The 24624-nt window shown below is 40.3% G+C and overlaps 1 protein-coding gene across 1 annotated transcript in view; it reads left to right on the top strand.

Annotated features, from left to right (window-relative positions):
* The first annotated feature begins 2590 nt into the window (after positions 1 to 2590).
* CAMK4 (calcium/calmodulin dependent protein kinase IV) overlaps positions 2591 to 24624 on the top strand; it is an 88349-nt gene continuing 66315 nt past the window's right edge. The window contains exon 1 of the mRNA XM_027667220.1: positions 2591 to 2665. Coding sequence (XP_027523021.1) covers positions 2651 to 2665 — 15 coding nt within the window. The 5' untranslated portion in view covers positions 2591 to 2650. The remainder of the gene's footprint in view (positions 2666 to 24624) is intronic.

The following is a 24624-nucleotide window of genomic DNA, read 5'->3' as shown; positions in this document are numbered from 1 at the left end:
TCTTTCCTGGCTGGTGGGAACATGACTGTCAGAGCTGGGCATAGACACATAAACTAGAAGTGAACTCCTTGAAAATGTTTCCAAGTCCTGTGATATTTTGTCATAAATATTTCCCCAAATTAGGACTCCAGGGATGTGCTGTCGGAAGTCTCTGCAACAGGGAATAATTTCTAAAGTAGTCCCTCTGTGTGTGTTTTGAAGAGTGACCAGTGAGGCTGATGTCAAACTGCTCATCTGGATTCACTCTTGTAAATTCCCGTGTCCTCAAACTGTCATATTCCTTTTTCAAGCATTATACTGCCTGTCTTCCAGCCTTGGGTACAGTCAAGTTAAAGGTGGTGTGATAATATCCTTGGTGGTGTAGCTGTCTGTCTCATCACCAAGGCACTGCTGTTAAATCATCAGGGGTGTTCTGCTGCATAGGTTCTTATTCACATTGAAGATTTTGCAGCACCAGGTTACAAACTGGTAAAGCAAACAGTGGCACAAGCATTACTGAGAGACAGTTACTGCCCTCCATTGCTACAACATCAGTGAACACCTAGAAATTTGCACAGGAATGGTAACCTATTTATTTGGAACATCAGTTGCACAGCTTATCTAATTCCGCTCTCACTCAAATACAATAATTATTAGAAAGTGCGCTACCTACTTAGTAAGAACACACGTAAACTACTGAGTATATATAAACTATAATGTTTATATTGTACTCTGCATATGTGAAGCACGGTACAAGAGTGATTTGCAGTTTATGCACTGACTTCTCCGTTACAGTCCTGAAGTGAAATACTGGAGATAGAAACCTTATTACAGCAGGTTCTTAGAATTCTACCTTTTAACATTTTTGTTTGTATTTAAAAGATGTGAGGGTTTTTTTTAATGTGGTAGAGTTTTTTCTACTTGCTACATAGAGCCTTCTTGGATTTGGCCAAGGAGAGAAGATCTAATTAAATTCATGTAATGATTCTGGGAGTCACTTAAGCTTACAGTACTCCCACACATTTATCAATATACTGTTATGAGAGACAAATCATTTTAACATTTGAGATGAAGTGAAGATTACTTTATGTGTGATGCACACAAGACCTCAAATGATTATACTGCATAACCCTTGCCATAGGTCATCCTTCCTGATGAAGAGGTCTCTCTGGAACAAATCTTCTCAATCAAATGCCAGTTCTTGTGCTCACAGATGTACTCATAAAAATATGGATGTGCCTACTCAGAGCCTTTTCTGGCACCTGTGCCCATGCTGAGGGGGCAGAGCACGCATGGCAGTTTTGTACAGCACCGCACTCAGAATAATAAAACTTGTGTCACATCTTTATTCACATAGTCAAGAATGGCTGTGCCGTTCTTGTTGCTTGTTCAAAAGAAAGCTGCTCATGTCATTGTGCAGCTCATGGTTGTCTCCTATAGACATATTGAAGTGGGTTTCCTCTGGTTCAGAGATCTGCTATACAATTTGGTGTGGGGTATATATGAAATTAACTCACTGCAGAGTTGCTGTATGCAGTTCTGAAGTGGTTATTCAGGAAGTCATGTATGAAAACTGCAGTTCCCTCTAGCTTAAAAATCTGCAGCTACTCAAAAGTGCTGAGTCTTACAGTGGGTGACAAACTTCCTGAGGGCAGAAGGCATTCAAAAATGCCTTAAATTCCTTGCTGACACATAGCACTTCAGTGCATTCATTTTGTGGTATCTGAATAGTCTGTAGTCAGTATGGTTTTCCAGAGGTTTTTTCTCTGTTTAACTAATTGACAGAGTACTGGTCCCTTCCTTGACAGTAAAAAGTAAAGCACAGCAAGTTGAGCCTGCTTCTGCAGAATGTCTAGCCCAACCTCCCACTCAGAGAAGTGCCTTCCACCTAGCAGAGTTATAATTTTATGTTATGAGTGCTCAGATTTAACACATTCAAGTGAGTACACCTTGAAGGCAACCAGAAGATGTAACTCCAGTTTACTTTTGCTATGAACAAGCCCCACCAGTTTCCACTGAATTAACCAAAAGTGCTGCTTGCTCCATCTGGTCCCAAAATTGGCTGGTTTTGCAACTGGGCAGGGAGCAACACAACAATTGTCTTTTCTGTCTCAGCATTACTGCCATCAACAGTTAGGGAAAACTCCAATGCAACTAATTTTTGCAAATGTTGCCTTAACAAAGACAAGATAGGTTGCCACAGGTTTGGGGCAAGATATGTTCACTTGATACCCTGAGGAAACCTTCAGGAATTGTCAGGAGACGGAAAAGCTGTGACCAAAAAAGTACCCTGAGCTCTCAGAAGTTCTGTTGGCTGAATAACTATTGAAGTTCACTGGTTCATCAGAGAGGTTTTTTGGTTTGTTTTGGGGGTTTTTTTGTGTGTGTGGGGGTTTGTTTGGTTTTTTGTTATTGTTGTTGTTGTTTGGTTTTTGGTTTGTTTGGTTTTTTTTTTTTGCATTTGTGGAGAAAAGTGTAGTATTTTTGCCCAAAGTGGGAGGAATAGAAAATGTAGTTTCAGTTAGGCAACTCTGTTTTCTGACAAGTTCAAAGAGTTGTATATACAACTATTCTTGTGTTTTTGTTTTTGTTTTTTTCTTAATTTAGTGGGGCTACATCCATTGTCTACAGATGCAGGCAGAAAGGGACCCAGAAACCTTACGCCATCAAAATGTTGAAGAAGACAGTAAGTAATTTTATTTTGTTTTGCTTTGTTTGCTTTGGAATATGTTTGGGATTTCCTCGGGGGTTTTTTGGTTGTTGTTGGTTTTTTGGTTGTTGTTGGTTTTTTGTGTGTGTGTGTTTGGTTGGTTGGTTGGTTGGTTGTTATTTTTCTTTTGTTTTGGTTTGGTTTTCTTTTTTTGATGCAGTTTCTTGGTGTGGGGAAAACGTGCTAGATTTAGGACACTGCTAAGCTTGTATTTTATGTGACTGAGTTTCTTTGGCTCCTTATGACTAAAACAGCTGTTAGAGGTAGCAGTACTGTACCAGGAATGCTTTATCCCCACAAATCTTGTTTATACCTTCATCTGGTGTTATCTATATAGACTTAGATTTGGGCAAAACATTTTAGACAAATACATCTTTTCCTTTCACTATAGAAAAGAAACACATTCTGAATAATTTAAATGTTCAGTGGTTTCACTTTGATTTAATATATTGTTTTGCTCAAAAAATACCATGACACAATTTATGTTTTTCAGAAACTGATTAAAACACCAATTCAAACCCAAGTAAAATTAAATATTTTGTGGAGGTTTTTTACTCCTGGAAAATTGTAAGAGAATCAGTTGAGATTATAAATTCTTTTCAGAGCTCCACATGTATCACACTTGTACCACAGCTGGTTTTGTGTGTGCTACAAAATACATGCTGTAAAGCATGAAGAGAGACTAGAGAGGAAAGAAGAGTAATGAACTGAGAGACTTCAAGCAGAAAGAGAGTGTGAGCATAGGGTAGAGCTGCTCATATTCCTAAGAAGGGGAGTTTGAGAAAAAGCAAGTGAACTGTGAGGCATGGACATGATATTTATTCATGAATGGGTTTGATTCAGTTTGTTCTAGTGTTAAATCCTTCACTTTTCCATAAAGTTCAGGAACATTCACATGTAGAAACATAATGATTGGTGGGTAGGTGTAAACATGTCTAAATGGTGGATTAACTGGTGGTCTCAGTGCAAGACATAATGAATGGGTTTCATATAAGTAAAATGTTGGTATTAATTTATCATCTTTGAAAGTAAGTCAGAGTTTAAGCTGGCACAAAAATTCAGTTGTGTGTGCTGCTTTTGAATTTGTATCTGGTGCACTGGAAGAAGCAGAGCATGTGAGGAGGATCACTGCTGCCAGCAATGATCTACCTTTCCTATGGAAAAGCAGAGAACTTAATTTTCAAGCTTTTATCAGTTCATTATGCCAATGATTCCCATAGTGTTTTAGGAGTGTACTTTCCTATAATCCTTGTTCTGAAATGCACAAGGAGGAACTGTATTACTTAAAATTATTTCTTTGCCTTTTGATTTTTTCCTTTGTGGAAATTAATTCATGCTCACAATCACCATATTAATGTTAGATGTACCTATTTGTGTCTGAAACTAGTCAATTTAGACTTTTGGTAGACTTACTGTAGCACAGATTTTTTTTTTTGTTTAAGTGTAGGAAGAATGGCAAATGAAGAAGAAAAACTTGTTATGTAAGTTGTTTTCACAGCAGCAGTAGGTTGGCTTAATGCAGCCATGATTATAACAGCAGTGTGGTTAAGCAATTCACAGAGCTAAGTTGCTCCCACTGTAATTGATATACTTTGGGATGTTTTGTTATGAGAACAAGTATTCCTCTTACACAGTTGAGCTTTTTTTGTATAATTGAGAACATGGGAGACAATGTTGCAAGGATGTGCCACTGCTTTGTCTGTCCAATTTGGAGATGTAATTTTTTTTCACAGAGACAGAACTATTTGTGTTACAGTGCTCCTACAGCAGAAGGTTTGATCTTTGCTCAGAGTATCTCAGTATAAAATTAGCTACATGTGAGCCAAATCATGCACCAAAATGTTGATCGGCTTAAGTTTTCTGCTAGCTTTTAAAAATAGTTAGAAAAATAGATGGCAGTCCGCTAATGGAGAAGAAGGGATGGGAGGAAAAGAAGAAGAGCCTGTGATTGTCTGCTTTTGATAAGAGTCTTGTTTCTTCAATTACCTTCTTAAATGCACATAAGGGATCTCTGAAGAATGCATGAAATTAGAAGAAGTCAAAGGAAAATGACAAAAGAGGAAAATACTCTGATTTTTCCATTCAAATTCACTGAGTTTAAACACTGCACTAAACAAGATTGACTCTGAGGAGAAGGTCTGTAAAAGTAGGGTGAAGGTCAGGGATAGGGTGGTCCTGCTTCTTCTGGAAGTGATAACAAGTGATATGTGATTAGGAATCTGGTGGCTGATGGTCAGTTCCAGATTTGTGAGTGATAATCACTACAGTGCTGTAACTTGAAGTAAAGAGTTAGAAATTATTACTTTCGTCCCACGGGACAGCTTAGTTAAGAACTAATGATCCCTTAGGATTGAAGTAGCTTTCTAGGAACAGACTGCAAGAAACAGAAAATGCCTATCAGTGTTCTTTTCGTTTAAATAGTAAGGGTAATTTTTAATTTGCCTGATTCTGAATCAAGAATGAACACAATTTTGGGCAAGATTTATCAGCTAGTTCTAACAATACATGCTTATTGAGGGATGTGAGTTTTTAAGAGGTTTTGTAATTAATATTTCTTCCCCATCCAGCTTAATAAAATAGTAGTAGATTATTATCTATGTTCTAGGAGGGTTTTTGATTTATGGTTTGGGGTCTTTTTCTTTTTTTTTTTTCTTCCTATTGCTAGTTAAACCAACAAAGAGAAACAGAAGAAAACATGTTTATACAAATCTTTTCATGTCAATAAAATAAAACAAAATGTTGGTAATACTGTATTTCAATTTAGAAGTTTAATCATTCTCCACTATTAGTGCAAATTGTATACAATTCCAAAAGGAGGAAGAAAAAAGGTTTTTTGTTGGTTCAAAACTACTGAAGCAGAATGCTTCCATTCCCTGTTTGTTTCGGTTTTGTCAAATTTAGCCCAAGTTTAGGAGTAGTTTTGAATCCTTTGAGTTACACTTCAGGTGAATAAAATTTATTTCAAAGGACATCTCTGGTTCTTATTCCTAAGACCTCTGAATGTCAAAGTTAGGAAACGAAGAAGCAAGTTAGAACCATAATTTCTAGAGCAGCTAAAACACGACTGTTAGAAGGGCTAAAGAGATCCAAGGAAAAATTGATTTTTGAATTAGTGGGTGAAACACTCTCTGATAATGTATAAGAAATTAAATTTGTAATAATTCTTAGAAGATACAAAAAGAAATGTATTTAAAAACCAACATCTATGAGACAGGTGAATAAGCATGTCAAATTATTGCCTTAGATTTGCTCTTCCAAACTTTGGGCTTAGTTCCTGAGTGTCATGGTCTGAAATTGGCCCCCCTTGAGAGTTCGAGGGGCTCAGAGGTGATTGGGTGCCAGGACAGTGTTCCCTGGAGAGCCAATCACTGTCCATATTGTTCGCTTCTGCTCAAAATCATATATCACAGCACCGGAAGCGGTTGGAAGTCTTGGTGTTGTGCTGTTGGTGTCTGCTGCGTGTAGGTGGAGAAGGCCAGAGGGTGGCTGCAACCCCCCAACTCTGCTTGGGCCAGAATTGAAAGCAGCATTTGGAGTGTGTGAAGGAAGAGATTTCACAGCACCTGAGGTAAGAGGAGAGAGGAAGGCTTTGCAGCCAGGCCTTCTTCCCCCTCCTTTTCTGCAGTGAAGCTGTAGAGGGGGTCTTTTTCTTTCCCTCCACTGTAAGTGGAGGAGAGGCTCAGCACTGAAGCTCAGCCAAGAGACAGGCTGGAGGAGATAGGCCCGGCGCTCGGGAGAACAATCCCAGGCGAAATTGGAGATGGGCCAAGAGCTCGGGAGCTGCCTGCCGAAGCTGACCGGGGGCAGCCGAAAACTGACTTGGAGGAATGAAGATTCCAGGATGCGTACGTTGATAAGCTACACTGCAGCAGCCTACGAACCAAGGCATGAGACCGAGAGGGAGAGATTACACAACACACCGAGGAACAAAGACTCAAAACTATCTTCTTGGACTTTGATAGGAGAAAAACTGCCACAAACAGCTGAAGCTTGGTGAGGGGGGAGCGTTCAAGCCCAGAACACTCCCACGAGAGAGAGAGACTGGTTACATATCAGCTTTGAAAGGCTCTTCCTGGACTAAAGTTAAAGGGAGGGGCTAAAAGGACTGACAGAAATGTAAAAATGTATATATACATAGTTCCTTTTAGTTTGTACAGTATATTTATTTGTGTAAATAAATGTATATACTTTCCCCTTCCCCTATAGAAGCCTCTGGCCTGAAAATTTCTCTCCGGTGTTAGTATAAATTGTGGGAAGGGGTGGGAGAAGGCCTGAAAATTGGATTTTAGATTTCTAATGTGGCTCAAACTGCCACACTTAGCATAATTGAAATGTAGGATTGTAATATATATTCATTACTTGATTTTTGCTATATTCAGGCCTCTTAAATTCCACACAGGTAGTAAATGTAAAGATTTGAATCATGTAACTTCTTTGTAGGGAAATCTATTCCATGAAGCAAGAAAGAGGCAAAACCAGATCATGCAGTACTTCAGAAAAATTCAGCTAATGAGCAGAGTACAGTGCTGAACTTTTACACTTGCAATTGCAAATATGAGATGGCTTTGCTTTTCACTATGCATTTTACCTCTTCTTGATGACTCAGTGCTTAAGAAAGCAAAATATCTTTAGGACACACTTTACAAACATGATTGATACTGCTCTTCAGCTAAGACTGAAAAATTATGTGATTATTTACAACCAGTCTTTCTGTAATGGTTGTTGTTGCAAACAGCATGTGGATCATATTCAAAGAACACAGGTTTCTCTAAGAAAGGAAATATATATATGTACTATTTATTACATGAAGCCTCTCATCTGCAGACTTTTTCCTCCATTTAGTGTGTTTTGAGGAAGCTAGGCAGCCTGGAGAGTGTGTCAGAATCTGGGCAGGTGAATGCCTTCCAAGAAATTAGATCCACTTCCACCTTAAATTTCTTATCTGAGTCTGGACAAGTTGTGTTAAAAATAGCAAACAGAACAGATGGCCTCTCTTCCACAGTTTCTAAACTAAGACACCAAGTCCCTGCCTACATTATAGGTCTACCAAGTTCTAACCACAGTAACTGAAGTAATTTGGGATCTGCCATGGCAATAAAGCAACATGCTCTGCTGCAAGGAGAGTAGGATACTGGGCTGGGTTGTCTGGAGCCTGGGTCCTGGCATATTCCCAGTTCAGTCTGTGCCATTGGCCAAGGTATTTCTTTTGGTTTCAACTTTTTCATCCATGAAAATGAGACAATACTTACTTGATTTGCTTCTCAGCAATGCTTTGAAGGATAGCCTAGTTAATATTCCTAGGTTTTAATTGATAGGTACTGTCCTCTAACAGTGATTAAGTATTATGAAATATTAGGCCCTCTATTTATCAGTTAATGAGGCATGCAAGTATAGAGGCTGCTTTGGAGAATTCTCATTTTGATTTCCGACTTTTTTCATGTGTGGGTATCCTCCCTCAGACGGTTTATGATGCTTAACTAATACTTCTTCAGTACTTTTGTCAAAATCAGTATTTATGAAGCAGCATTTTTCTGGCAGACTGGTTGATGTTCAAAATCAGACAAATGTTCAGGTGCATCAATTTTTTTTGAGAGCAACAGCTTTCAAGGAATGCCTACTGTGGAAATAGTTGTGCTGCAATTAATCTGAATGTACTAGTAAGTTGGAGAATTTGAGAGCAACAGATAGTTTGTGTCTATGAGGCAGAGAGGAGTGTGAGCAGATGTAAAGGTAACAGGCTTCCCGTTTGGATAAGTGGGATTGGATACCTAGAGTCAGGGTCTGGAGGAGGTTATAATGGTATATATAAAAAAGTCTCAATTACATTAGTGTTTGCATATATACATATATGAACATTGGGCAGGCAACTCAGGAAGAATACAAGGATGTTGTTTGGTCATGTAGAGAGAAAATCAGAAAGGTAAAAGCTCAAGTCAGTCTGGCCAGTGCTGTGAAAGGTAATAAAAACTGTTTTTATGAAAATGTCAAGAACAAGAGAAGCGTCAAAGAAAATCTCCATTCTTTATTGGACACAGGGGGGAACATTGTCATAAAGGATGAGGAAAAGGCAGAGGTACTTTGTTGCTTCTTTGATTCAGTCTTTAGCAATAAGACTGGTTATGCTCAGAGCAGCCAGGCCTCTGAGCTGGCAGACAGCAAGGGGGAGAAGAACAGATCCCCAGAAATTCAGGAGGAGGTCATTAGTGATCAGATGTGCCACTTACCTGCTCACAAGTGTGAGGGAACACGATTCAGCATGGGAACAGTTCTGGGCGTGGAGAGAAGCGTGCAGCAATTGGCAGGATTTTGTCGTGTGGACTTTGCTGTTATTATGTGGTTTCACTGTATTCACAGTACACAGTGCACAGCCTGGACAAACCCAGGCTTGCCATGAATTTGCCCCCACTCCTCCCCCTTTTTGCCGTTGTCTCTATCCTGGTTTGCCCCTCTGCTTGTCTGTCTCATGCTCCGCCCTATGTTCTGGGCGGTTCCGCTCCCAGGCGGACAAAAGGAGAGTGTGCATGCCTGAATAGAGGATTCTGCTTGCACCCTTCCTCATGTCCCATCCCCCCTTTGGACCGCGGCACACAAGTTTATGGCACTAGGTGGCATTCATCCAAGGGTGCTGAGGAAGCTGGTGGAAGAACTTTCAAGCCGCTCTCCATCATTTGCCATCAATCCTGGCTCACCAGGGGCATGCCAGATGACTGGAGGTGCCAGTGTGACACCCATCCACAAGAAGGGCTGGAAGGAGGATCTGGGTAACTACAGGCCTGTCAGTCTGACCTTTTGCCTGTGAAGCTCATGGAACAGACCATCTTGAGTGCCATCACATGGCACATAAAGGACAATCAGGGGATCAGGCTCAGGCAGCATGGGTTTAGGAAAGGCATCCTGCTTGACCAACCTGATCTCCTTGTCTGACCGGGTGACCTGCCTAGAGGATGAAGGGAAGACTGGACTTCAGTAAAACTTTTGATACTGTCTCCCACGACATTCTCCTGGAAAAGCTGAAGCCCGTGGCTTGGATAAGTGCACTGTTTACTGGGTAAAAAACTGGCTGAATGGCCAGGCCCAGAGAGTGGTGGTGAACGGTGCTGCATCCAGTTGGTGGAACCTAGTAGCATCCCTCAGGGATCCGTGTTGGGCCCAGTCCTATTTCATTATTGATGATCTGGATGAGTAGATCAATCTGGATGAGTAGATCGAGTCTACTCTCATAAAGTTCATGGATGACAATAAGTTAGGTCAGAGTTTTAACCTTCTGGATGGCAGAGGGATCTGGACATGCTGAACCCATGGTCTGAACCCAATTGTTTGAGGTTCAACGAGGCCAAATGTTGGGTCACAACAGCCCCATGCAGTGCTACAGGCTTCAGGAAGTGGTTGGAAAGCTACCTGGAGGAAAAGGACCTGGAGGTGCTGCTCAACAGCAGCTGAGCATGAGCCAGCAGTGCCCAGGTGGGCAAGAAGGCAAATGGCACCCTGGCTTAGATTAGCAATAGTGTGGTCAGCAGGACCAAGGAAGTGCCTGTCCCCCTGTACTTAACACTGGTGAGGCCACACCTCAAATTCAGTTTTCAGTTCTGGGCCCTTCATTACAGGAAAGACACTGAGGTACTGGAGGAAGTCCAGAGAAGAGCAACAGAGCTGGTGAAGGGTCTGGAGCACAAGTCTGATGAGGAGCAGCTGAGGGAGCTGGGGGTGTTTAGCCTGGAGAAAAGGAGGCCCAGGGGTGACCTTATCACTCCATACAATTACCTTAGCGGAGTCTGTAGACAGGTGAGAATTGGCCTCTTCTTCCAGGCAGCCAGTGACAGGATGAAAGCAAATGACCTTAAGCTGTGCCAGGGGAGGTTCAGGAAGAATTTCGTCATTGAAAGAGTGGTTAAACATTGGAATGGACTGCCCAGCGAAGTGGTGGAGTCACTATCCTTGGAAGTGTTCAAGAAATAACATGGCACTTAGTGCTATGGTCTAGTTGACAAGGTGGTAATTGGTCAGAGGTTGGACTCAATGATCTTGGAGGTCTTTTCCAACCTAAATGATTCTGTGATATAAAAACACATGCATATTTTATGCACACACAGATACAAGCACATGTATACACTGGCTATAAGTTATACATATATATTAAAAACTATATATTCCCATCTTTACAGAGAGTATAGTTGGCTGGGTTTTTCATTTTCTGTTGCAGTGAATTGCTGGAATTAAATGATAATCAAAAGGGTCGTACAAATATTTGATCTTTTTTCTTGAAGGAACACTGCTTTTGAGCCTTCACAACTGATGGAAGTGTCACAGTGAACTGTTTGGGGGAGGAATGGCTGGAGACTTCTGTATCACAGCTGACATAATCAGAATTAGTAAATTGGTCCTTTATTGACTTTAGGAGAAAATGATGTGTGTTTGTAGCTATAAAATTAAAAATTCTATTTGTTGCAATGTGGCCTTACAGGATTTACACTTGAAGTGCCTCCACATGCCTGTTTCTCCACAGACTTTATAATGAGTATATATTTATACACATCTATGTGTATACACTTTTCATAAAAGAGTTTGACGAAATAAACACTTGAAGACAAGTACAAAGATCAGTGTTTACAAAGCCATTGTGTTGTCTACTCTTTTATATGGGTCCGAATCATGGGTCATCTACCGCCACCACCTGCGACTCCTAGAATGCTTCCATCAACACTGTCTCCATACAACCCTAAACATCCACTGGTGAGATTACATGACTAATACATCTGTTCTAGAGCAAGCAGCAGTCACAAGTATTGAGGCCATGTTGCTGAGAACACAGCTGCGATGGGCAGGACATTTCATTCTCAAGGATGAAAGATCACCGCCTCCCTAAGATCTTGCTTTATGGTGAACTTACCACTGGCTGCTGCATGAGAGAAGCCCTGAAGAGAAGATACAAGGACTCCCTGAAACAACATCTCAGCCTTGGACATATTGCTCAACATAACTGGCCTACTCTGGCCTCCAGTTGGGAGGTCTGGAGACACACTATCTTTAATGCTGCTTCCTTTGAGAACACACACAGGATCAGTCTTGAGGAGAAAACACAGCGCAGAAAGAATCGTGTGTTGCAGAATATTCCACCTAAGGAGTCTTTCTGCTGTGCCTTTTGCAACCGGACTTGTCTATCTCGTATTGGCCTTTTTAGCCACCAGCGTGCCTGTAACAAATGTAGGTAGAGCCCTTCCCAAATCTTCATTTGCGAAGCCCAGCCATGAAGTGTACATATATATACCTATATCTAATCTAACTCCTGTTGTTCAGTAATTGTCAGTACTCACACTGGTCACACATCTGAGAGTGATCTGTGGAATACACTTACATACATATGCATATTTAAGGTAATTTTTTTCCTCACTTCATGTTAATATGTAATACTCTGATTTTTTCAAAAAAGAGAAAGAATTGTGTCATATGTAAATCTACATGGAAACAGTCAACTGCACAGCACTACTCATCATTAAAAAGGAATTATTTTGTCAGCTAGCTCACACGTTATCTTCAGTTATTCATTCACACACACACACACACATGTGCACACACCAGACAGGCCATTCATTTCTTGGTAATGAAAGGGAAACAGTAATTTCTTACTTAGCAGTCCATCTGCAGTACTAGCTATTACATATGTAGATTATTTTTCCTGGCTTTCTCATTTTTCATCATCAGTATCATCATCTCATTCACATACAGTTCACACTGTTAGGTTTTCACTGAAAGATGAAAAAAAAAAATCAGTTAAAATCAGTTTGAATAAAGAAATAAGTCAGTAAGGCTTTGAGTTTTCCATTGCTTATATCCAGTTTTCTTTCATATATAATGGAGTCTGGATTCCACTATCTGATTCACTACTTTACAAAAGTGGCTTTTCAGCAGAAGTTAAGTCCATCAAATGCATAGGGTCTAAAGAAGAACAAAGAAGTTCATTTTACAGAAATGCTGTCCAAAAGAAGAGAGAACTAAAAGATTTTTTTTTTGCACTGTAACCAATAGCTTTTTGCTTTAGAAGGTATGAAATCAGACACCTGTCAGTGAAAGTGGAAATTTTACTGAAAAATAAATTTGTTAGCCATTTTATTCCTTGAAAAGAAACAAAAAAAATGTTTTTGTCAGGACAACCTTCAGAAAAAAAAAAAATCCCATTCTACAACTGTAAAAAGCCTGTTCTACATATGTAAAGTTATTTAACATGTCATCTGTAATCCATTGTATTGTATTACATAACAGTATAGTGCAGGTGTTGTGTAAAATCGCTTAATATAGAAAAAATATTTTTTACCTGTCACCATGTAGATTGAATTGCTGTATTATTCCTGAGTAAGTCATACCTTGGATTAAGCTTTTAAGAACAGACAGTATGTATTATATCTGTTTTTTCCTTACTTAATTTATAGGTAGTTAGTTAACACTCATTTCTGGTCTTCACAGCTTATTTTTCAGAAATACAAAGATCAGCAAATAAAAAGACAAAAATATAAAGCTCAACTCATTATTCAGTTCACAGAAGCTCTACCTACTGTATGCATTGCACTGTTAAATAAGTTGTTCTGAGAAATTAAATAATATCCTTAGATGATAAATAAATGAAACTAAACCCAAACAAATGACACACGTTTAGCTTTGAATTACTTAGCACTCCTGTGAACTGATCTCAGCTGCAGATATTCTTCCACCAACCTACCCATGCACATTTTGCTCCTTCCCTGTCTGCAGTGATTTGTCTTCTTCATGGCTATAAAGGAGCCTAGAGGAACTCTGTGTGTCCAGGGTGCACATAAATGTTGAGAGGCAGGGCAAGGAATAGAAACAGAACGTGTGATGCTACATTTAATGCCTAAAGCAAAGGTGCAACCCTACAGAACGATGGCATTTCTGAGTAGTGGTGTAGGGGTGAATACTAGGTTATCCCATGATTATAGTCCTCCTCTTTGGAAACCTTTATTTACAGCCTCTTAAAGAAATCTGGAGATATACCCTGGTGGAGCTGTAATGTGGAGAAGGCAGGGCTTCTGCATAAATGGATTGTCTGTGAAGATTGTGCTGGGGGGCTCTGAAAGACTTCTCCCTCTGCATTCTAGGAAGTTGCTATGTTCAGATATGTATGCTTTCGTCAGAGGTGTGACAGCTATTCTTTTGGGGGGAAAGAGGCTGAGCTTGTGCTATGCTGTAGAGTAATGAATTAAAGAAAGCTGTCAGTATGCACTAAAATATGAAGAGGGCAAAAGATAAGAATCGACAATATTTTTTCCAATGCTGGCAGTTCAGATATTGAAATAAACCAGGAACAGTGTATGACTTAAAACGTGGCATCCTGGGTTTATTCTTCTGAACCTGTGTAGACCCTGAGAGAGGCAAGTCCAAATGAGGTCTGTAGGAGAGAGGACTTATTTTACCAAGAACTCTGTAATCAGCATGTACTGCTTGACAAACTGGTTTATTTCCAGATAAAATATATTCTCTTTGTCTGAGGTGATCTTAATTTTTTTAATGTCCTTTAAGAGGAAGACTAACCACAGGTAGGGAGGAATGGAACAGCAAGGATGTAAATTAACACAGCAGCTGTGTAAGCAGCATGATCTCAGTGTTCTGTTACAGAAGTTTCTTTGAGAAACCACGAAGTCAGCGTCTGTGTTTGATCTCCCTGAGATAACTTCACCTGGTCAGAGGATCTCTTAAGGCTAGAACTAAGGTTCAGCCCAACTTTCTAAGCTGAAGTTGATGGCTGTGTGTGGGTGAGCGTCATGACAAGTGTTTGTCAAACTAAACTTGCTGACTGCTCAAGTCACTTAAGAAGGGTTTTCTTAAGGAAAAAAAACAAATCAAACAAATAACAAACAAAACCAAAACCCAACAACATCCCACCTAAACCCCAAAAATGAAAGAATAAAAATAAAAAATAACTAACAACCTGTTTTCCTACAAATGTAAAAAACTTATCCCACTTTCATTGTTATTCCTCCCCCTTCACTTTAAGCAGCCTTCAAATACTACTCTTTGTTTCCAACAAGTTATTCCATTACACTTGGCATATATTGAATGAGCAGATGTTTCAAACTCCAACTGGGCATATGTTCAATAGATGCAGTTGAAAACAGCTGGAAGAATTTCCACAAATAAAAAGAAATAGCATAAATAAGATGGTTTATTTTGTATTTCAGTCCTATGATATTCAAGTCACTTTCATTGTTGGAGAGAATTCTGATTTCAATTTTTTTAGAATTGCCAAGATTACAGGATAACTTCTGAGGGCTTCTAAGCAGCACTCTGAAGAACATCAGCCTCCAGAAATTTAGATTTTTTTCTGCAAAATACATAACACTCATATAGGTTTCAGCTCTTTATAAACCGACAAAAGAATAGTGCTACAGGAAGAAATAGCATGATAGTAATTGTAGGTTTCTAGATTGAGTGGCAAACACAGTAGATATAGGATTTAAATGTAAATATATGAGAAAATGCAAAGTCAAGAGAACTCTTTATATGGCTTTCAAGAATTTGTGGGCAAAGTCATAATTCCTGGAGATGAAAGCCCCAATTTCTACAAATGAGAAGCCAAAAGTCTGTTAATCAGGACTCCAGGAAAATTATTCATTTCACCATTATAATTAATTTCAGTTATTCTTTTTGGGCCATTACTGTGTTACAGCTACATCATCACAGTGGGAACACACATTAGTAATTCCATGTTTAATGGATGAGAAGCACATGAGGTGCCACGGTTAGGAACTAGATCTGGAAAGTATTTGTATCCAGGCAGTTGGTACCACAGTTCATAGCACATCAACAACTACATCCTGCATGCTTTACTTCACAGGTAAAATCTCCAGGCTGTTCTCCGGTCCTTTCATCATCTTCTTGGCCCTTCACAGGACTCTCTGTAGCATGTCCTTGTCTCTCAGGGTGCGCAGAACTGCATTCACTAGACCAGGTGTGGCCTCACCAGTGCTGAGGAGCAGGATCCCTGAACCGCTGGCAACACTTCTTGTAATACAGCCCAGGAAACCACTATGGCTTTGCCACATCAGCACATCACTGGCTTTATGTTCAATTTGGTGTCCACCAGGACCCCCCAGGGCATTTTCTTACAAGCTGTTTCGCAGCTGGGAAGCCCCAGCCTGTGCTGGTGCCTGGGGATGTTGCTCTCCAGGTGCAGGGCTTTGCTCTTCCCCTTGTTGAACTGCATAAGGTTCCTGTCAGCCCCTTAATCCAACCTGTCCAGGTCCCTCTGAATGGCATCTGGTGCATCAGCCCCTGCTCCTTATTTGGCCAGTGCACCTATCCTATCATCCAGATCATTCATGAAGATGTGACACAGGATTGGACCCACTACTGATGCTTGGGGTACACCTCTATTCACTGGCCTCCAAGTGGAATTCATGTCACTCTGGGCCTGGCTATTCAGCCGTCTCACAGACTGCTTATTCATTCCATACTTCAACAGTTTGTCTGCGGTTGTGGTTGTGGTTTTGGATCTTTTTTATGTTTTCTTTCTTTCTAAGTATCAGAATTGAACCCAGATCAGATATTATGCATCAGATATGGGTTTTAGATCAGACGTGGTGTGATTTGCCAAATCTGCATAAGAATTCAGTGGCCATAAACGGAGATACAGGCAAATCTCTTGAAATTCAAATATTCCTGTTCCAGTTCAGCTTCACATAGCTTACAACCACCTCCTTTCAGCATCTCCTCCATTTACTCCAAAACTGTATGAACATCAGGGAACACAGATAAAATATGGAATGCACCCTGTGGCTCCTGTGCACAGAATTCATGGATTGAGATGACCTGTTGGAGAAGGATGTCAGAGTGTGTTCCTGCTGCTCTCAGCCTTCTCAGTCACTTGTCCTTTTTTTCCAGTACAACTCATAGATCCTGGTAGAAGAGGCAAGTTAATGTGCTGCCATTAATGTAGTTGAGACATCCTCCTTGGGGATTGGAGAGATGTAGAAACAAAAGCAGTCCTGTAAATTTTGATGTTATTTGTTGACACATAGTGCTAACAAGAAAGTCTCAGCTCACAGTTTCTAATCTATGAGGTGAGCTCTCTGTATTAGTTATAAGGTCTTGCTTTCACTTCTGCCTACCTTTCTTAACCATCTCACCATCTCTACATGCTTCTCTGTATCATCCTCCAATTATATAAAATATTTTCTTTTCATTTTCAGTCCCTGAAAATTTTCTGCAAGGGATTCCTTCCCTGTTTTCTTTTGAGAATCCACTGGTTTTCTGTGTTATTCAGATTACAAAGTATATAACCTATACATTTGAAGTAGTTTTGGGGCATGGGGTCGTGTGTATGGTTCCTGTAAATTTAGAATACTATCAAGCAACACAAAAATTATGTCAGAACCTCTTGTTATCAGCATTTGGGGCTGACCTGCCAGAAGAATTGTCTAGGATCAGGAGATTACAAGTCTCCTAGTACAGGTGTCATTAAAGCAGCAAGTCTAGAGGTTCAGGATGATTCATCAGAGGAAACACACAAGACACAAGGGGAAGAAAGGAAGCATGTAAGCAGAAAGGGCCCTGATGCTGGAAAAGCACCGCATAGGCACTGTTTAGCCATAGCTAAAACATCCCTGTATTATCAGCAATGTTTTAATCACAAATCTAAAACATAGCCTCATGAAAGCTACTATGAAAAGAATTAAGTCTATACCAGACAAAACCAGTACATTGATCACATGAAATTATTTGGTATCTGTGATGGAGATGACAATATTAATGCATCAAACGTTCATTGGGGATGATTTTCTAAGTGTGAGTTGATTGAGAGAAAGATGGGTACACAAGCTTACTATTCATGTGAAATTTCTTAAACTGTAACAAGCATTGCACTTGCTTAATAATACAAGTAGACATAATGTATCCCAGGTCTTTATCATGCAGCTGAGGACTCCTGATAAATTTGAGTAATTTAATAATAAAATATTGTACAGTGTGACAGGAAATGTCCTATCGCCTTATAGCCTTCAGTTTCTAAGGGACTACTGTTATGTGGCAATGTATTTATTCAGAGGGGTGACCTGAATATGAAGCCTTTTGCCAGATGTCTAATACTGGTTGCATCACCTAGGATAAAAGCTGAATTAATAAAGTTTCAATGAGAAAAGAGAACAATTTTGAATTTATAATTGTATAAGTTTAAAGCAAGAATGTACAAGAAGATAGCAAATCTACAAATTTATAAGTAGTCCTATAAATGCATCTATTTTGACAAAAACAAAAGGAGTGCTTACCTTTGATTTACACATTGTTCCTGCATCTTAGAAGTGTCCTTCTCCATCCAGGTTTGGGAACAGTAACAATGGCAGGAACACAATACAAAAAATGAATAGCTAAAATGAGCAACCCATTAATACCTAATAGGCTGAAATTTGTTTGCATAAACTACTCAACAATTATCTAACACATTTGCAGAAATCTATGTATAAATAGAAATATTTATACATAGATATACATAGATAAATAGTCAGGAAAAGAAGTAACAACTGAACTGTCAGATATTTAGACCACAGCATATAATGAGACCTGTTCTAATGAACATATAACTTGTTTTGTACTCAGACATAAAATGTATTATTGCAAATGACCAGTGTTGTGCTCTAAGCACCTCTGAACATATCTATTCACTCTTTGGTGATGTCACGAACTGATGTGGGTGAACAACAAAACCCATTCACAAAGGGTTGTGTGTCTTTGGGGAACGTTAACTGCATCTGTTCACCTGTGCCATTGAAGATGCAGGTCCTCTTAATCAGATATGCCAGTGTGTGATTTACTGTGCTGAAGTTTTTACAGTCCCACAAATCATCTGTATCAATCTGATGGTTTGCCTGCAAATGTACTGTGCTTTTTCAGAAACTGAAGTGTTGCTTCTTTGATGGAGCAGTTTATTGCTGATAGATTAACAGTCCTGTCATATGCAGACAGCTCAGTATCCTTTCAGCTTGTACAAACCCAGCTATTTGCAGCCTGCAGCTTTGCATGTACTAGTCACCTCACGGGACAAATGCACGGACACTGATGTAACTGGCACTATTTCCATGCAAATGTGTTCAGTCTGAGGAACTTGCATCACTTGAAGGATTACAGCCACAAATTGGGAGTGTGGACTTGTGTGCAGAAAATAGTTGCTCTAATAATGAATAGCCTACTTTTGGTTTTTTTTATTAATAATCCAAATTTATTTATGGAGGCTCAAAATAAAATTTTGCAACAAACTCCTGTTTTTGTTTAACTCCAGCCAATAACTTAAGCCCCACACAGCCACTCCCTCAGAGTAAAAGTGAGAAAGTTCATGGGTTGAGATACAGGAATTTTAACAGGGAAAGCAAAAGCTGCACACGTATGTAAAGCAAAACAAGGAATTCATTCACTATGTCCCACTGGCAGGCAGGTGTTCAGCCATTCCCAGGAAAGCAGAGTACCGTCATGTGTAACAGTGACTTGGGAAGACTCTGAATAGCCCCCCAATTCCTTCTTCTCCCCCAGCTTTATATACTGAGCATGGAGTCATATGATCTGGAGTATCCCTTTAGTCCATTGGGGTCAACTGTCCTGGCTGTGTCCCCTCCCAGCTTCCTGTACACCCACAGCCTACCGATGGGTTCAAGTGAGAAACAGAAAAGCCCTTGGCTTTGTGTAAGCAATCACAAATACATCCCTGAGTTATTCACGTTCTTTCCAGCACAATTCCAAAACATGACCCTATGTTACGCCACTGTGAAGAAAATTAACTCTATCCCAGCCAAAACCAGCACACCTACATTATGAAAACTCCCTATGGAGTTTATGGAGGATACTACAAGGCTGTGCAATTGCTGTTGTGCTTTATTGTATTGTTTACTGTGTTTTTCAAGTACCTCATGTTAAACTTGAATGAAGACAGAGCCAAAATAGTCTGTCAAGCTTAAAATATAAAAAGATTATTTTGAACCTTTTTTTCTTTTTAGGATAATATTAGTTCATTAGGAGTACAAAGGTTGTTCCTACACAAGAGAGAGCTGCACACCTTGCTGAGAAGGTCAAACAACATCCCAGGAAGAACAGTTCTTAAAACATAGGAGGAATTCTTTGCTTGAGAGACTCTTATTTTCATTCAAAAAAAGGTCATGCAACAAATCAAATCATCTGAAGCAGCTGCTAAATAAATGTCCTAGTTGGAACAATGAAGCATCCTTTCATTCAAAAGGGTCAGTGCTTTTTAATTCTGCTTTTACCTACTGTCCACTGCCATGCTGGTTACTGAATTACACCAGAGTAACTCAGACGGAGTCACATATACCCCTCTATTTTCATTTGTTCTGGGATTTTCCTGTCATACCACTTTTTGTAGCCTCTATGATTCTTTATCACTTACGGTGAAGAATGTCATCTATATCCTCCACTGATATATAGACCAGCTCAGATACTTTCAATGGTACTACTCAGCTTTATAAAGATGTAAAAGCACATTCAGAAGTCTTCTTTAGAGTGTTTTATCCTTGAAATCTTGATTGAAAGACTTTGTGAGAAGATATGCTGTGTATGAACAGGGCAGAAACTGGAATTTCTGTTATTCAGGACATTCTGAAGTTAAAAAGCAAGACCTTAAACTGTACTTTGAGTCTTCTTCTTGTGAAGATTTATTTAAATTCAAGCCTATTTCTTTTTTTTTTTCTTGAAACCTTTCAAGAGAAGTCAAGTAACCCAGCAGTCCTGTGTGTAGATTTAACAGTTGGGAACAAACCTTTTAGATTACCAGGGAATTGACAGCTCTGCCTGTGTGTAGTCTGTGTCTGTGTAAGTTTTAATATTTCAGCTTAATTGTAGGAAAGCAAAATAATTATGAAGTTATAAATGGTAATTAGCAATTGATGCCATAAAATACTGAAAGAGTTAGGCTTCAGAGCAGTTACTTTAGCTGAGATGAATATAAAAGCTTTCTTGGAAGCACGTTTAATAGTGTGGTGGCAAGCCAGTAATGATTTGCATCATGCCCCCTGTAAGTGCAGGGAAACACATACTCAGAGCCCAACCTGCTGGTTCAATAAAGAATTCATTGCTCATATTAGAGGTGTTCATGTGAGTCAAGAAGTGGGATATTAATTAAGGAGCCGTGCAGAGCTGGGGTGAACAGGCTCACTGGGGTGGGCAGTCCTGTGAAACTCCTTGAAAGCTCTTTGCATTGGTTTCTTCACACCCCTTGCCTGGGCACTGCGTTGTCACCCAGCCTGTATGGTGGTCACAGCTGGGCAAATGTGCCCCTCCATGTCCACACTGCCCAGGGGAAAGAGGGCCTAAACATGTAGGATGAGAAATTTACTCCTTTTTGCTCTCTACTAAGTCTGAGGGTACAGAGTGTGTCTGTTGGCCACTGGTTTTAAGGGTGGTGTACCATATCGCAAGGCAGCAGCTGGGTTAATCTATGTACAGTGGCAGTTCATTTCATCTTGTTTCATTTAATTCAGAGAAAAACATCACTTTTACATCTTAGTGGTTTGTAACATCACTCCACCTCATCATCTTGGGGCAGGGAAACATGAAAGAATCGCAGCTGTCATTAAGGATTTTTCCAGTCCTTTCCTTTGTCAAAATAATCTGAAATTCATAAATCAGAAATACACTGATTATAAACCTAAGGTTACGTCACTGAATGACCAATATCAAATTTAGAAGATGTGGGGTTTGCAGACACATACCTATAAAGGGGATAAATGCCTAATTCTAGAGAAGTGAAATAACTGGAGACACAAAGTACTGTGAATAACCCAGGAATAATTACCTTAAAGTAAATGCTTTAATATAAATTAGAAGGGTGGATGGGGTTTCTGGACTGCTGCTTTCTCCCAGTGAAATCTTCATGCCTAGGGTCAGTGGTGAAGAGCTGATAAATGACTATTTCAGGATTACCTGGCAAATGACTTCTCAAATTGACATAGATTTCCACATCAATTGTTTTTTTACAGGCCTAAAGAAGCAAATGCCTCTTGATTGTTTGCAATTTAAAGTTTGCAAACAGAAAATGCAGCTCAGTAAAACTACACCAGTGTTAAAATCACCCAACCATTCATTTATACAACAGAACTAGTTTTTCACATGGTGAAATGTAGTCTTTTAAGTGGAAATCAAATTATACTGATGAAATGTCTGGCCAAAAGCATACTCTAGTCCATTTAGCATAGATTAAAAGCAAAGAATAAAGGATAGAAGGACAATTGCTAAACTAGTGGAACTGTGAAACATCTGAAAGTTAACATTTGATTGTTTTTTTCTTCACAAACAGACACCAGTTCTACCCTATTATTCTTGACTGTAATATACTCACAAAGGTCTCACTGACACTTCTGTGAGTAACGTTAATTTAAGGAAAGAGGAGGAGACAAAGAGTTTTGCAACCTCATTTTGATCAGTTATTGCATCTACACAAATTAGACTACTGCCTTTGATGTAGCCAAACATTTAATTTGCTCATATATTTGTGGTAATAGCATATTTGATTAATTATCTAAGTTTTAAAAATTGTTACTATAGCAACTTACACCCTAGAGTGAGATTTCTGACTCTTATCCTACCAAACAGTTTCTGTCAGGAAATTATTTGATAGGATGATGATAGGAAAACACAATATAAGTAGTTGAATTGCTGCTACTCCTGCCCAAACTAAAAAGAAGCCAAGTTTGGCCCTGATATAAGTAGATACACTTTTTTGGAAGGAGCTGAAATAAATGTTGATACAAATTTATCTATATTTCGTGTAGGAGAAGGTAAGAAAGTAGCAGTGATAAAACTGTCTACTTGTAATAAAATGCCATGAGTAAATATGGTCCTTCTTTTACTCTAGAACAATTCATGTCACTTATACCTGCTCATTTTTGTTGTAAAATCTACCCAAATGGCCATTTGCCAGGATGCTTGTAAGTTAGTGACCTACTGAGCCACTTAGATCTTCACAAGTCTATAGGACCAGATGGGATCCATCCTAGGGTGACGAAGGAGCTGGCAGAAGAGCTCACCAAGCTGCTCTCCATCATTTACCAACAGTCCTGGCTCACTGGAGAGGTCTCAAATGATTGGAAGCTGGTGAATGTCAAGCCAACCACAAAAAGGACTGCAAGGAGGATCCAGGAAACTACAGGCCTGTCAGCCTGACCTCAGTGCCTGGCAAGGTTATGGCGCAGATCATCCTAAGTGCAATCATACAACACCTACAGGATGGACAAGGGATCAGACCCAGCCAGGACAGGTTTAGCAGGGGCAGGTCCTGCCTGACCAATGTGATCTCCTTTTATGATTTGGTGACCCACCTGATGGATGAGGGGAATGCTGTGGATATGTGTGTCTGGACTTCAGCAAAGCCTTTGACACCGTGTCCCACAGCATTCTCCTGAAAAAGCTGGCAGCCCATGGCTTGGACAGGGGCACTCTCTGCTGGGTTGGGAACTGGCTGATGGCCAGGCCCAGAGAGTGGTGGTGAACAGTGCTGCATCCACTTGGCAGCTGGTCACTAGTGGTGTCCCCCAGGGATCAGTGTTGGGCCCAGTTCTATTTCATATCTTTATTAATGATCTGGATGAGGGGACTGAGTCCACCATCAGCAAATTTGCAGATGACATCAAGTTTGGGGGGAGTGTTGATCTGCTGGAAGGCAAGAGAGTTCTTCAAAGGGACCTGGACAAGCTGGAGAGATGGTCTGATTCCAATGGGATGAGGTTCAACAAGGCCAAGTGCCGGGTCCTGCGCTTTGGCCACAACAACCCCATGCAGTGCTACAGACTGGGCACAGAGTGGCTGGAGAGCAACCAGGCAGAAAGGGACCTGGGAGTCTGGATTGACAGGAAGCTGAACATAAGCCAGCAGTGTGCCCAGGTGGCCAAGAAGGCCAGTGGCATCCTGGCCTGGATCAGGAACAGTGTGGCCAACAGGACCAGGGAAGTGATTCTTCCCCTGTACTCAGTGCTGGTGAGGCCACACCTGGAGTACTGTGTTCAGCTCTGGGCCCCTCATTTCAGGAAGGATATTGAGGTGCTGGAGCAGGTCCAGAGAAGAGCAACATGGCTGGTGAAGGGACTCGAGCACAAGTCCTACGAGGAGAGGCTGAGGGAGCTGGGGCTGTTCAGCCTGGAAAAGAGGAGGCTCAGGGGAGACCTCCTCACTCTCTACAACTCCCTGAAAGGAGGTTGTAGCCAGGTGGGGGTTGATCTCTTCTCCCAGGCAACCAGCAGTAGGACAAGAGGGCATGGTCTCAAGTTGTGCCAGGGGAGGTTTAGGTTAGATATTAGAAAGAATTTCTTTACAGAGAGGGTGGAATGGAACGTCTTTACAGACGTTGGAATGGGCTGTCCAGGGAGGTGGTGGATTCACCGTCCCTGGAGGTTTTTAAGATGAGACTGGATGTGGCACTTAGTGCCATGGTCTAGTAACCACAGCAGTGTTGGATCAAGGGTTGGACTTGATGATCTTGGAGGTCTTTGCAACCTGGCTGATTCTATGATTCTATGAAATGGCTGATGTCCCTCAACAACATAAGTTGTGCCTGGTTTGCTAAAGAATGTAGTTTGCAAAGGGAAGAAAAGGGAAGTTCTAATCGTCTCAGAGGTTTAACCAATCCTTTGCATTAATAGACCGTTCTGTTAGATGTAACTGAAGCAAGTTGAAGTTAAACCTTTTAATCTGTGACAGGCGGGGTATTTGACCTTTGCATTACCTTTTTGTTCTAAGCAGTATGTTACACTACTTTCATGTTCACATCCTGTACGCAGAAAAATTTTCCAGTACAGTTGCCGAACAAAGTGTGTTAAAATGAAGCTATCCTAGCAAAAACTTAGCCAACATAAGTAGCAATAGACAAGGGCAGAACTTGAGTACAAATAGGAATTTGTACACCTTTTCCAGATGTCTTTCTTATATACTTCTTGGGT

This window comes from Corapipo altera, unplaced genomic scaffold (genome assembly GCF_003945725.1).
Source record: "Corapipo altera isolate COAL_440 unplaced genomic scaffold, ASM394572v1 60935, whole genome shotgun sequence".
NCBI lineage: Eukaryota > Metazoa > Chordata > Aves > Passeriformes > Pipridae > Corapipo > Corapipo altera.
This window is presented reverse-complemented; position numbering and strand designations above follow the sequence as displayed.